This window comes from Gymnoscopelus microlampas, assembly GCF_963454915.1.
Source record: "Gymnoscopelus microlampas genome assembly, chromosome: 19".
NCBI lineage: Eukaryota > Metazoa > Chordata > Actinopteri > Myctophiformes > Myctophidae > Gymnoscopelus > Gymnoscopelus microlampas.
In genome coordinates this window covers 2,691,525-2,705,421 of record NC_139956.1, presented here as the reverse complement: position 1 = coordinate 2,705,421, position 13,897 = coordinate 2,691,525, and the positions used below count along the sequence as shown (strand labels likewise).

The 13,897-nt window shown below is 42.4% G+C and overlaps 1 protein-coding gene and 1 long non-coding RNA gene across 2 annotated transcripts in view; both read left to right on the top strand.

The window, feature by feature from the left end:
* The window catches only part of LOC311034980 (serine/threonine-protein kinase/endoribonuclease IRE1-like), a 9,625-nt gene extending 3,751 nt beyond the window's left edge, over positions 1-5,874 (top strand). The window contains exon 7 of the mRNA XM_084043023.1: positions 5,028-5,874. Coding sequence (XP_083899149.1) covers positions 5,028-5,289 — 262 coding nt within the window. The 3' untranslated portion in view covers positions 5,290-5,874. The remainder of the gene's footprint in view (positions 1-5,027) is intronic.
* Positions 5,875-11,145: 5,271 nt separating this feature from the next.
* LOC311035195 lies at positions 11,146-12,530 on the top strand. The gene is made up of 3 exons (XR_014599671.1): positions 11,146-11,270; positions 11,580-11,659; positions 12,159-12,530. It is a non-coding gene; the product is annotated as an uncharacterized lncRNA (long non-coding RNA).
* Positions 12,531-13,897: the final 1,367 nt, after the last annotated feature.

Below are 13,897 nucleotides of genomic sequence, written 5' to 3'. Positions count from 1 at the left end.
AGTTCAATTATCAGAGGTAGACTCAGCTGTGTTAGCCAGTTAGTCTTCAGTTTTCAGTATCACTCCACAGATCAAGTCCTTGCAGAGAGGTGCATGCTTGTGCGTCACTGACGTTTAGTAAGTGATGTTGTGTGTTCTTAGTAACAATTAACTTGCATTGTGAATGTTTGATGATGAAGCAGCCTATTTGTTGGTTATGTGAATTGAATGAAAGCATTATAGAGCTTTTGAAGTAGTTATTTCTGTACAATGTTGATGAAGATGCTTAACTGTAATCACAGATATCACCGATATTCTGCTGTTTATTATTTTATTTGGTATTGCACTGTTTGATATTTTGCAGAGATATGTTAGTATTTTGGTACAAACCTGTTGCCATTTTGTCTTTACTTTCTAGACCACAATCAATGTACAACTCTGCCAATCACCTGCTATGAATGGAAGTAAAGCCACAGTCCCCACTGTGTAAACTGCAACTTTGACTCTGAATGTGTTTTTGCCGACACACCAAGGCGGCACCAATATATCCGAACCTAAACAGTACACAGACCTTTAAGAGTTTCAACATTGGTCCTTCGAGCCGGATAAGTGGTGCTACCTTGGATTCCTCAGCCTTCAGAATGCAGTATCCTTTCCCTGGTGAGGTACTTCCAGTAGCCTCTACACGCCCTAAGCGCCAGTCTCACCCACCTGCCTACCTAAGTGACTATGCCTTTCAACCTGTGGGCCGGAGGCAGACAGCTTTGGCTCAGGACATTGATGCCCTACAGTATGCATTAACATCACATTCGTCACGCTCTGGCAGCCCTATTAGCCAGTATGCGGAGTATGAGATATTGGATGAGTGGAGCGCCGCTGATGAACAACACGGTGACCAGCAGTATTCACTCCAGTCCGATACGCAGATGGCAACGCCACCAGAGGGGGAATAAAGGCCTTCCTCATCCTACCATCGACCTTGGGAGGTTCCTGAACCTCCAGTGGTGCAAGCAAAGCATTATTATACACCTAACGAGCTGGCATATCGTGACCAGTTTGCACAAAGGGATTATGCTCATGATGTTCCTCGGGTAAGCCAGTTTCCCAGTGCCTTCAACTATGCTGCACCACCAGCTTCCGACCTGCAACCTCTGCCAAAGCCTGTCTTACGACTGCCTCGCCAAGGTGCCAGTACACCTGCCCCCCATCCATACCTAGCATCTCAGCATTTCATGCTGCCACCTGATAACCCTACCAGAGCTTACAGTAGTCCAATGGATCCAACTGCACAGCCTGCAGACCTGAGAGAGCAGCCCTGGATGACCTCACTGAACAGAATGATGAGTGAGCTACAAGTCCTTAGAGATCAAGTGGTACCAGTTCTGCCTGGAAACCTACCTTCCATCACTCAACATCCAAGTGAGCAGCCTTACTATTATCCTCCACCCATCCACCCTAGCAGTGGCTACCAATATGCGGCTGCCCCCAACAGCCATCCTTATGCACAGGGTTATCCACAACAGACTGTCAGCAGCTGGAACCCACCAAGACCTTCACCACCCCTACAGTCAGCTAGCATCCGGCAAGCCTATATGCCAAATCCTCAGCATCAGTATCCATCTCACCGACCGGCCTATGCTACACCTGCACAGCAACCGCATCAGTATGTGCCACACCGACCGACCTACGCCACACCTGCACAGCAGCCACTGGCACATCTTAGAGAGAGAAACTATCGCGGTCCCATTCCAACAATTCCAGATTTCACGAAAGCAGATCCTAGTGAATTCACTCGTCTTAAGCTTGCCTTAGAGAACCTCCTACCTCTCGATGCCACAGAGCTGTTCCGCTATCAGATTCTGCTGGACCATCTCAAGTTAGAGGAGGCTCGTCTCGTAGCCGATGCCTATTTAAACTCACCTACACCCTACTCACACACAATGGCTGCCTTGACAGAACAGTTTGGTCAACCTCAGAAGTTAGCCCTGAGGAAAATAGCTACTGTAATGAATGCCTCAGACGTCTGCCAGGGAGACTCAAGAGCCTTCCAGAAGTTCTCCCTGCAAGTGCGTGCCTTAGTGGGGATGCTGCAGACCCTCGGACGTGAAGGTGCAGTGGAGCTCCAATGTGGTTCGCACGTAGAGAGACTCCTGAGCAAGCTTCCCTCTGATATGCGCTCAGGATTTCACAGATGTATGCGTTGCCAACCTGGAACCGGGTATAACCTGACAGACTTCTCTGAATGGCTACAAGAGGAGGCCTGGTGCCAGGACAGCGAAGGCCAAGCTATGGTCAAAGGGCCTAAGGTAGAGCAAAGGCGCGACAACAGATATCACACAACCACAGTACTACATGGTGCTGAGGACGAGCAGGCAGCAGAGTCACGACCACAAACACCGGACACAGGCAATAAGAAGGCACGGCCAGCCTACTGCCCATATTGTGAGAGTGAGGACCATTTCTTGAGCCAATGTGAGACCTTCAAGTCTTTCGATAAAGACCAAATCATCCAGTGGATAAAGACCAACCGGCGTTGTTGGCGATGTGGAAGAGCGCATCACGCAGCTCAGTGTGATCTGAAGAAGCCTTGCAGCAAGTGTCAAGGTAAGCATCTCCTGATACTGCACGATGTCAACTACAAACCTCCAGAGGAAGGATCCTGCTGCCATGTTAGTTCTGCCACAGAGTGCAGTCAAGTCCTCCTCAAAGTAGTTCGGGTCCTACTACGTCATGGGAACAAGACACTTGATACCTACGCAGTCTTAGATGACGGCTCACAGCGTACGATGCTTCTGCCTTCAGCTGCGCATAAACTAGGACTGCAAGGGCACCCAGAATCACTAGCCTTGCGGACTATTCGCCAGGATGCGCAAACACTGAATGGCACGTCTGTCACCTTCAGTGTCTCACCTATCTCCCAGCCTCACAGAGCCTTCCCGATCAGTGATGTGTTCACTGCAAAACGTCTCAGCCTTGCCGACCACTCGTATCCTGTGGACGCCCTCAAGTGAAAGTCCAAGCACCTCCAGGACATTCCTCTAGAAGCCTTCAATAAAGCAAGTCCTATGCTGCTTATAGGTGCAGACCAGCCTCACTTGATCACTCCTGTCGAGCCAGTCCGTCTAGGAACCCCTGGTGGCCCGGCAGCTATTAAGACCAGACTCGGTTGGACGCTCCAGGGTCCAGCCAGACTGGAAAAGTTACAGCCATCGCCTCAGCAGTGCTTGTTCACTTCACTCTGTCCACAAGAAGTGGAGTCAAGGAGGAATGTGCAGACGCTGCCAGCCAGACGTGAGAAGCAGATGATGTGTACGAGAGAAGACCGGCTCCTTGAAGCCAAGTCCACCAGAGTTGAGGTGGATGGCGTTCTGAGATGTGCAATGCTGCCACTCCGGAGGAAGCCCTCAACTTTCTGCCAGGCTCTTATGAATGCTGTGATGTCACGGCTTAGAGGCCTGGAAAAATACCACCTGAAAGATCCGGAGACTACAGCCGCCTATGAAGCGGAAATGCAAGAGCACACTGACATCAAGGACTGCCGATACATCGAAACCTCAGAGAATCCGGTAGATAACCTCACCAGAGGTAAGCCTCATCCACAGGGAACGGATGAGCCTAGATTTAAGACCTGGAATGAGCTGGGAGAGTGCCTTACCGAGGAGCAGTACGGGGCGGCCAGCCTTTCCGGAACACCACCTGTTACCACCGATCAAGCTGCACAGATGCTCACATTCAGGAATGCTCAGCAAGAGAGCTTTGCAGAAGATCCTGGTCGCCATCCAACAAAGCCACTCCCGGAGTATGACTTCGAACTGTACCACCCTGGACCCAATGTAGCTGATCTGGATCCAGTTACACCAAGTTACCTGCTGATGGGGCGGCCTGACACCTCATCACCTCAGGTGGCTTATCCACAGACAGAGCTCCGTAGACGTCGAAGTTGGAGACACCTTCAAGTGCTTGCAGATAGCTCCTGGACTGCCTTTGTCGACCAACAGTCCATGGTCGCTGATGGATTGTTGACCTTTCCAGAAAGCACATTTGACCTCAAATGTGGGGGCGGCTGTGTTGGAAAGGTCAATATGTCAGGCTGCCCTGCTAGCAGGCATTGGGCCTTTGATCTAGGTCAGGCTGCCCTGGGGCCTTTGATCTGCTAATGAGAGCTAATTAAGACACACCTGCTAGTTCAATTATCAGAGGTAGACTCAGCTATGTGAGCCAGTTAGTCATCATTTTTCAGTATCACTCCACAGATCAAGTCCTTGCAGAGAGGTGCATGCTTGTGCGTCACTGACGTTTAGTAAGTGATGTTGTGTGTTCTTAGTAACAATTATTTCATGCTTGCAGCCTACCTGATTTGATTATCAACCTAAGTTTGCTGTTAATATTGCTGTTTGTTTGATCACTTGCATTGTGAATGTTTGATGATGAAGCAGCCTATTTGTTGGTTATGTGAATTGAATGAAAGCATTATAGAGCTTTTGAAGTAGTTATTTCTGTACAATGTTAATGAAGATGCTTAACTGTAATCACAGATATCACCGATATTCTGCTGTTTATTATTTCATTTGGTATTGCACTGTTTGATATTTTGCAGAGATATGTTAGTATTTTGGTACAAACCTGTTGCCATTTTGTCTTTACTTTCTAGACCACAATCAATGTACAACTCTGCCAATCACCTGCTATGAATGGAAGTAAAGCCACAGTCCCCACTGTGTAAACTGCAACTTTGACTCTGAATGCGTTTTTGCCGACACACCAAGGCGGCACCAATATATCCGAACCTAAACAGTATACAGTCCTTTAAGAGTTTCAACACCCATCCATTTATAATTAAGTCAAATATGAATGAATATAAAACATAGTCAAATAAGACAATGATACATGAGTGTGTGTGTGTGTGTGTGTGTGTGTGTGTGTGTGTGTGTGTGTGTGTGTGTGTGTGTGTGTGTGCGTGCGTGCGTGCGTGCGTGCGTGCGTGCGTGTGCGCGTGTGGGGAAAAAACAGATGTTGTGTCTTCAGTGATCACTGCTTTGTGTTCACAGTGCTGAGGATGAAGCTCACATTGACCTGATGGAGATGTTTCCTGATCTGTTTGGAGGAGTTTACAAGTTTGCCAAAGAACAAGACTGGAACTCAAGGCCCTCCCTGAAGGACATGTTTACAACACCAGATGCTGTAAAGTCCCCAAACCCTGAGACAAAGACCAGTCTCAGTCTACCAGTGCAGGAATCAGGACAGGATCAAACAGAAGCCCTGCTGTTAGCCCAGGTGCCGTCTGTGGGCGGGGGCAGTGCTGGACAGTAACTAAGTACATTTACTCGAGTACTGTACTCTTTTTTAAAAAGCTGTGCAGGCCTCTTCTATCCACACGTTTCCTAGGGAGCTTACTGGGGGAACGAGAGAGAGTGAATTATGGGCATCACGTCCTGTTGTCAGTCAGTCAATAATAATGTGGGAACACATCCTGACAGAAATCAAAAAGAGTCATATTAGTATGCCTACTTACCCTCCAAGATCTCCCTCCACACAGCTGATTCAAACTACTTAAATAGAGTAGTACCGTCTGATTACCAACACACATTTTTTTTAATTTTTAATTTTTATTTTATTTTTATAATTTTTATCCCACGATTTTGTAACCCACATTTTTTTCACCCAGTGCCAATTGCCTATGTAATCCTGGGCACTACCTACCCTCTGCCAGCCTAGGGAGAGCCCAAGCTGAAGCTCATGCCTCCTTCAATGCATGAGGAGCAAGCAGGCCGCTTCTTATCACCCGACAGGGGGGAGTTTCCCTGGTTGGACATAGCGCGTGGAAGGAACACGTTATTCCAACCAGTTCCCTTCTCCTCCATCAGGCGCCCCGGCTGACCAGGGGGAGGCAGTATAGTGACCAGGATTACTACATGTTTTTGTGAGGGTATTAACTACCCTAGGAGACACGGGGAGAACATGCAAACTCCACACAGAGTAGGCCCTTTCACCAACGACCAACACACACATTAAATACAGTAGTACCACCTGAATACCAGCACACACATCAAATAGTAGTACCGCCTGAATACCAGCATATATATCAAAAAGAGTAGTACCGTCTGAATACCAGCACACACATCAAATAGAGTAGTACCATTTGAATACCAGCACACACATTTAATAGAATAGTACCGCCTGAATACCAGCACGCACATCAAATAGAGTAGTACCGCCTGAATACCAGCACACACATCAAAATAGAGAATTTTTCTTTTGCATTAGAGCTACTATGGGCCATAGCTGAATGGGTAGAGATGCCGCCTGGGGAACAAAATATTACAGGATAATGTGCCAGTGTTGTGTTCTAGTTTTTTTCGGAAGGTATACGCTACGATACGATGCGCGTGGTCGTGGGTATACGCTCTCGCGTTTTCAATGGATGAAACAGTTTTTGAAGGTATAAAAAAAAATCTCAAGGTATACGCCGTACACAGCATCTGACGGTAGAACACACCACTGCAATGTGCCATAATTCTCTTCAGTTAAACAAAGACAAAACTGTCATTGTTTTTGGAGCCAAGGAAGACCAATTAAATGTCAGCGCCCAGATTCAATCGGTAATGTTAAAAACTACAAGCCAAGCCAAAAACCTTGGTGAAGTGATGGATCAGACCTGAATTTAAACAGCCACATTAACATATTTACAAAGTCAGCCTACTATCACCTTAAATATATATGGCGGATTGAAGGACTTTATACGATTTTTATAAGATGTGTATTAACCTTATCATATGTTAATACTAGCATTGTAAACATGTTAGATCATTTTACATGTCTAAGACACTTTTTAACAGTGTATAGACAGCTCAAAGGGAAATTTCACTTTCAAACATAATTATTTGGGGTGATTTTAAGGTCTACTCTGGCCTTTGTGTTTCACCCTACACAGTTTTTATGTTGCTTGATTCAGTATTTAGATATTTCATATTCATTGTCAGTCACGCCTAGTTTCCTATAGAAACCCATTGTAACTTCAAATTCCATTTTAACCATGATAGATTCATTGAAAACACAGTCCTTGATTCTGGTGACTGATATTGTCATTCTAATGTGTGAGAGGAAAGCGTTTTTTCATTCTCAAAATAAATATAAAATAAATTAAATGAAAAAAGTAAAATCAGTCACCAGAAGGTTTTAATGAGTATCATGGTTTAAATGGAATTTAGTTTTGTCAGGGTTTTGGTGATAAAGACCCCCTCGCTATCGCATCAGGGTCTAATCACCCAAATGCCACGGGGGGTAATACTATTGATCAAATGGGATTTTTAATATTGATATTGTGTGATATTTTTACATTTATACTGTGGGATATTTTTACATTTATATTATGGGATTTATTTTTACATTGATACTGTGTGATATTTTTAAATTTATACTGTGGGATATTTTTACATTGATATTATATTGTGAGATATTTTTACATTTATATTATATTGTGAGATATTTTTACATTTATATTATATTGTGAGATATTTTTACATTTATAGTGTTGGATATTTTTACATTGATACTGTGGGATGTTTTTACATTGATAGTGTGTGATATTTTTACATTGATAGTGTGTGATATTTTTACATTGATACTGTGGGATATTTTTACATTGATACTGTGTGATATTTTTACTTTGATAGTGTGTGATATTTTTACATTGATACTGTGGGATATTTTTACATTTATAGTGTGTGATATTTTTACATTGATACTGTGTGATATTACATTGATATTGTGTGATATTTTTACATTTATATTATGGGATATTTTTACATTGATACTGTGTGATATTTTTATATTCATACTGTGGGATATTTTTACATTGATACTGTGTGATATTACATTGATATTGTGTGATATTTTTACATTTATATTATGGGATATTTTTACATTGATACTGTGTGATATTTTTATATTCATACTGTGGGATATTTTTACATTGACATTGTGGGATATGGTTCACATTGACATTATGGGATATTTTATATTGATGTTATGGAGGGGAGAGAACAGGTGGTGGAGGTGAACGGTTCATGTACTGGTTGTTTGGGTCTTACATTAAAGTACATTATTCTGCTGTATTTTCCTTCTAAATAAATAATCCACTGAGCATTTAAGTTGTGTGGCCTACCTTCAATCAAGTTCATATTTTAGTTTGTTCTAACCCAAGAACCCCTTAGCTGAGAGAGTGATGAAGCAGGGACACCCACTATTGTACAAAATTGCATTGCAGATTCAACTTTTTCATAGATAGCTTCATAGACTTGTTTGACAGTGTTTGTTTGTTTACACATTTTACTTGCTATTATTATGTTGGATTCATGTTAATGTGAATTTGCAGTAGATGCACTGATGTGTGAGAAGGAATATTCAGTCCTGAAGGAGATGGTGCTGGAGATAACATTGTAAGATTCCTTGGCTGCCGACAGAGCCTTTTTTTAAACTCCAATACAGACAGCCATGACCCCCCTATTATACTTGTATTAATATTAATATCATATCAAGACAAGCTCAAACTTGGATTTATGTAGGAGATACTGATTTAAATGGTTTGTTTTAATGCACATGCAAACATTTCATATTTATGCCATATATCTCGATGTGTCAGTAATGTTAGATAAACTACATTATTGGGTTGTTCATATTCTGATGATGTGGTACAGTACAGCCACCTGCACTTTCCCTCCCCATCATTAACTTATGGCCTATTATTATGTCACCTAACTCCCATTCAGAATGACCTACATCCAGTGGTGGAAAGTAACTAAGTACATTTGCTTAAAGGAGAATTTTGGACTAAAGTTTTATTACCTTTTCTATGATGTTATGATATCTTAGGATGAACTCCACCCCTGGTCCGCCACAGCTTAAAACGTGCGCGGATAGGCCTTAGGTTAGATCATAAATTTTAATATATGTTTTCATTATTTTTTTTGGTGAGATCTGACGTTCATAGTGACAGAACACTATGCAAAAAAAACACTATGCAAAAAAAAAACAAAAACCTAAGTCTCGCTAGATGAGATTGAAATCTCGAGATTTCAATCTCGTCTAGCGAGACTTAGTTTTTTGTTTTTTTTTGGACAGTGTTCTGTCACTAAGAACGTCGATCTCTCTCTCAAAAAAAAAAATCACACCCTGTGTGAAGGTAGCGGCGCCTTTGCTACATTTTGTCATCGATATGTGTTTATAATGTGTTTATAGCCACGTGTCACGTAAAGCTTGACCAATCACTTTGTTGACGCACCTGACCAATCAGAACGTTGACGTAGGCACACGGACAAAGTCAGGTATAGAGCAGGATCCGCTCTATACCTAAAGGTATAGAGCAGCTAGCGCCGCTAAAAAAGCTATTCAAATATGTGATCTAACCTAAGGCCTATCCGCGCACGTTTTAAGCTGTGGCGGACCAGGGGTGGAGTTATGAATTTTTTCTACTGTACCATTCATCCTAAGATATCATAACATCATAGAAAAGGTAATAAAACTTTAGTCCAAAATTGTCCTTTAAGTACTGTACTTAAGCACAATTTTGAAGTATTTGCACTTTACTTGAGTATTTCCAATTTCCAATACTTTTACTTCTACTCCACTACATCTCAGAGGCAAATATTGTACTTTTACTCCACTACATTCACTTGAAAACTTTAGTTACTAGTTACTTTTCAGATATAAACGATGATATTATGAAACATAAATTAACCACTTTAGCCCTTTTTTATACATACAGTAGGCTATTTGAAAATAGCCGATCTACAAGCTCACAACGCGTCGCATCGTGACGCGTTGTGAGCTTGTAGATCTGCTACTTTCAAATATTTAGTACTTTTACTTTTGGTACTACTTTAAGTACATTTTGATGCCAATACTTTTGTAGGCCAACTTTTAAAGTAAAGTAAAATTTTAATTCTGGACGTTTACTTGTAACAGAGTATTTTTATATTGCAGTATTGGTACTTTTACTTAAGTAAAGAATTTGAGTACTTTTTCCACCACTGCCTACATCCTGCTTCACATACAACCGCTGGTTATTGTTTAATAGCATCGAAGAGCAACAGCACGTAGCCAGAACCAGAACGGTCATTGTGGCGAGAGGCAAGCATGGAGCCAACACAATGAATCATGATTGTGCAACACAATGGGAACCGTGGGGTGCTAGACCAGCGCTGGTCGGGGGAAAAAAATAAATAGATCAGCGGTCGGCGAGATCGACATGTCGATAGATAAATAGTGGGGGGACATTCAGGACCGTCTGACAACTCCCCCCCCCCTCCGGCGCCTAAGCGCCAGTGTTAAGGACCAGACTGGTCTGCAGAAGACACATGATGTGAATTCATGCGACCGGGATGGTTTACCAGGCCATAAATATACAGACAGATTATAATGCATTGATATCTAACCTTATGTCATTAAATGCTTTATATTTTATGATTATTGTTATAAAGCATTATCAAATAAATCAATCAATCAAACTTGCTATGAGTAAAATATAATGCATTATAAGTATGTTTATAATAGCCTACATCATATAAAGTGTTACCAACTTAATTCCGTAATGTTGTTAAGAAGTATATGTTTGTTAACCTGACCCTGCCAGAGGTGGCGGTATTGAGTAACCAGGTTCCTCAAGACAGCTACATCTGAGATCGCTCAAGGGGTTGAGCTAACACCGTACCGCTCCCGGTACGGACCAATCAGCGTGAGCTAAGGGATGTGACGGATGTGACGCCATATAGAAGCGGCTGTTGTTTTGTAGTTTCTTCACTAGTCAACATGGCCGCTACCATGAGCAACACCGATATGACGATAGATGCTGCAATAACATTAGTTATTTCTCAACTGGACAATATTTCTTCTTTGAAAGAAGAGCAAAGTTTGGCACTGAAGGCTTTTCTGCGTGGAAAAGATGTTTTTGCTCTCCTCCCGACTGGCTTCGGCAAGAGTTTAATTTACCAACTAGCTCCACTGGTAGCGAAAGAACTGGGGACGAAGCCGAAGCCTATATTGATCGTCGTGTCTCCTTTGACTGCCCTCGTAGCAGATCAAATCAAAGAGGCTACGAATCTGGGACTCTATGCTGCGCAACTCGTAGATAATGCAGCACACACCGACATCCTCGACGGCCGATGTCAGCTGGTCTTTGGCAGCCCGGAGACATGGTTACTGGAAGATAAATGGCGTGATATGCTTTCCTCACAAGTGTATCGTGAAAACCTACTGGGCATTGTCGTCGATGAAGTTCACGTCGCATACAAATGGTAAGCTAAACGCCGTTAAATGGCTGTATAGTGTAATTGTTACACTACACATACACTGTAATGTTAAACTGTAAAACAAAACAGAGCAGCGTGTTTCTAAATACGGTTACAGTAGTTCAAAGACGAAGTGTTGTAACATTTATGTTTTATTTAGGTCAAACATTATATTATAAACAATAAGCTAACACACACAAACAGACCAAATGTTAAACACAGATCTTACTGTAACTGTATTGTTGTAATGCAACTATGCACGTTACTATTGCTGCTACCTAGACTCAATGTAGGATTTCTTTTTCTTTCAACCAGGGGACTGGGAGCAAACGGGAAGCCAGCCTTCAGAGAAGCCTTTTCCAGGCTGAATGAACTAAGATCCATAGTCAAAGAAGGTGAGTTTTGAAACACAGTAATGCTACATGATTAAATACATGATTAATTAATATATCAATCCAGAAAAGGGGCATTGATTGTGTTTGGAAGGGGGGCTGCATTGTGCTGCTACCTGAGGGGGTTAATGTTGGGGGGGGGGGGGGGGGGGTTGTGTGTGCATTAGGCTGGCAACCTGGTTAGGTTAATCCCCCTATTTTTAATGTTAGGGGGAGGGGTGTGTTGTGCTGGCAACTTGGGGAGGCTAACCCCCCTGTTTAGCCAGGTTAGGGGGAGGGGTGTTTACACTACAGGAGCAGATCATAGAAGTTGGTGCTGTCCAAGTGTAGTTATTTGTCATGTAAAGAAAATACAGTATGGAAATGTCAGTCTTTACCTGAAGCTACCCGATAACATAAATAACCTAATTATTTCCCCTTTATAACACTATAGAAAGTGTAGCCCACAGCAGTTCTTCATTAATGCTTGTTTGCTGATACATGTGCACTTATTGTCTTTCAGGTTTACCTGTTTTAGCGTTGACAGCATCTGCTGATAACAAGAACAGAGGCCGTGTGACCAGGATGCTGAATATGGAGGAGGCAACTCTCGTGACTGTTAGCCCAAACAGGAAAAACATCAGGCTGGGACTGAGTCGGGTTCCTGCTGATAACTTGAACTGTATGGACTGGGTAGTAAAGGAGGTCAAAGATAAGGGTCTATCAATGTCTCCCATCATAATCTATTGCAGAACACTGAAGTTAGTTGGGAGAGTGTTCACCTATCTTAAAGCAGAATTGGGAGAAGATGCTTGGGTTAACAGAGACCAGGATCAGAAGGCTGAGAACCACCTTATAGGAATTTTCCACAGCAACACACTGTCAAAGTACAAAGACAGAGTTTTGGCATCCTTTAGTCGAGAGGGAGAGGGGAGCTGCCGAGTGGTTGTTGCAACAACAGCTCTTGGGATGGGCTTGAATTTCCCTAATGTTTCTCATGTTGTAATGTATGGTTTGCCAGAGGATGTTGAAGACATTGTTCAAAAAGTTGGAAGGGCTGGCAGAAATGGGTTACAGTCACATGCAATTTTGTATGCTATAAAAAAAACTGTAAGTGCTGGTCCAGAAGTGAAAGAACTGATACACACTGGCACTAAGAGCTGCTTTAGAAAAGCACTGTACGGCCATTTTGAAAACCAGCCAACAAGTGTAGAGCCAGGGCATGTCTGCTGCAGCTATTGCCACTCTGTATGTTCATGTGCAGGTGAAGATTGTGACGAGCCTAGCCCCAAACATGAGGTAATAGAACAAAATGCTGGCATGCAAGGGAAATGTAGAGTGGTAACACAAGAGGACAAATCTCTTATCCGGGAAATGTTAGAGGAGTATATGAGTTGTTTAGATAAAGACACAGCACATGTCTACACTAGCAAGTCAGCATGTACTGGTTTCAGTGCTGAGCTCATAGATGCAGTAGTAGAACGCTGCACACACATATTTGACTTGTCTTACATTCTTAGAAACCTTCCCGTATTCAGGAAAAAACATGCAAGAGAAATTCTGCTAATCATCAATGAAGTCTTTGGTGACATTGAGGATGTAGAGCCTTCTTCTCAAGAGGATAGCTTCACTGAGCCAGACATCGATTATACAGGGTATTTTGATGAAGATGATGAGGACTTTGAGATGGGAACACAGCACAGCAGCTCAGAATCGTCTGACGAATAAGCAGTTGGCCATTAAAGGCTCTTATAAGACTCACATTGGTTGTCCATTAAAGCTGTGGTATGCTCATGATTAAAATTGTTTTGTATGTAATTTGAACATAAGCAAGTGATTAAAAGTTTGTTGCTGCAAAAAATCTGGTGTTGTTTCTTTTCCAGGTATGCAAATATATCACTTTTAGATTGATAACCTTTTATCACAAAATAAGTACATCATTGTTTTACATCTGTCCTGGCTGTATGTCACCCTTTTCACTATGCATGATGACTCTTAATCCGTGCTTTTCCCCCCCATGTTAAAATTGATTGTTTCAAATCATTAGGCTAGAGGCATTGATCAGTTTGCCATTTTACACATGGGATCCAACTTTGATACTGTACAAACATGTTATGATGTTGTTTTAGAAAGTAAACATGAACAAGTGAGGCAAATTAAAATATTTATTTACAAAAAAACAACTAAATGCTATAGTTGCGCATACTCAGGTAGGGGAAAATCACAACAATATATATATATAACAGGATTATAAAAACAATA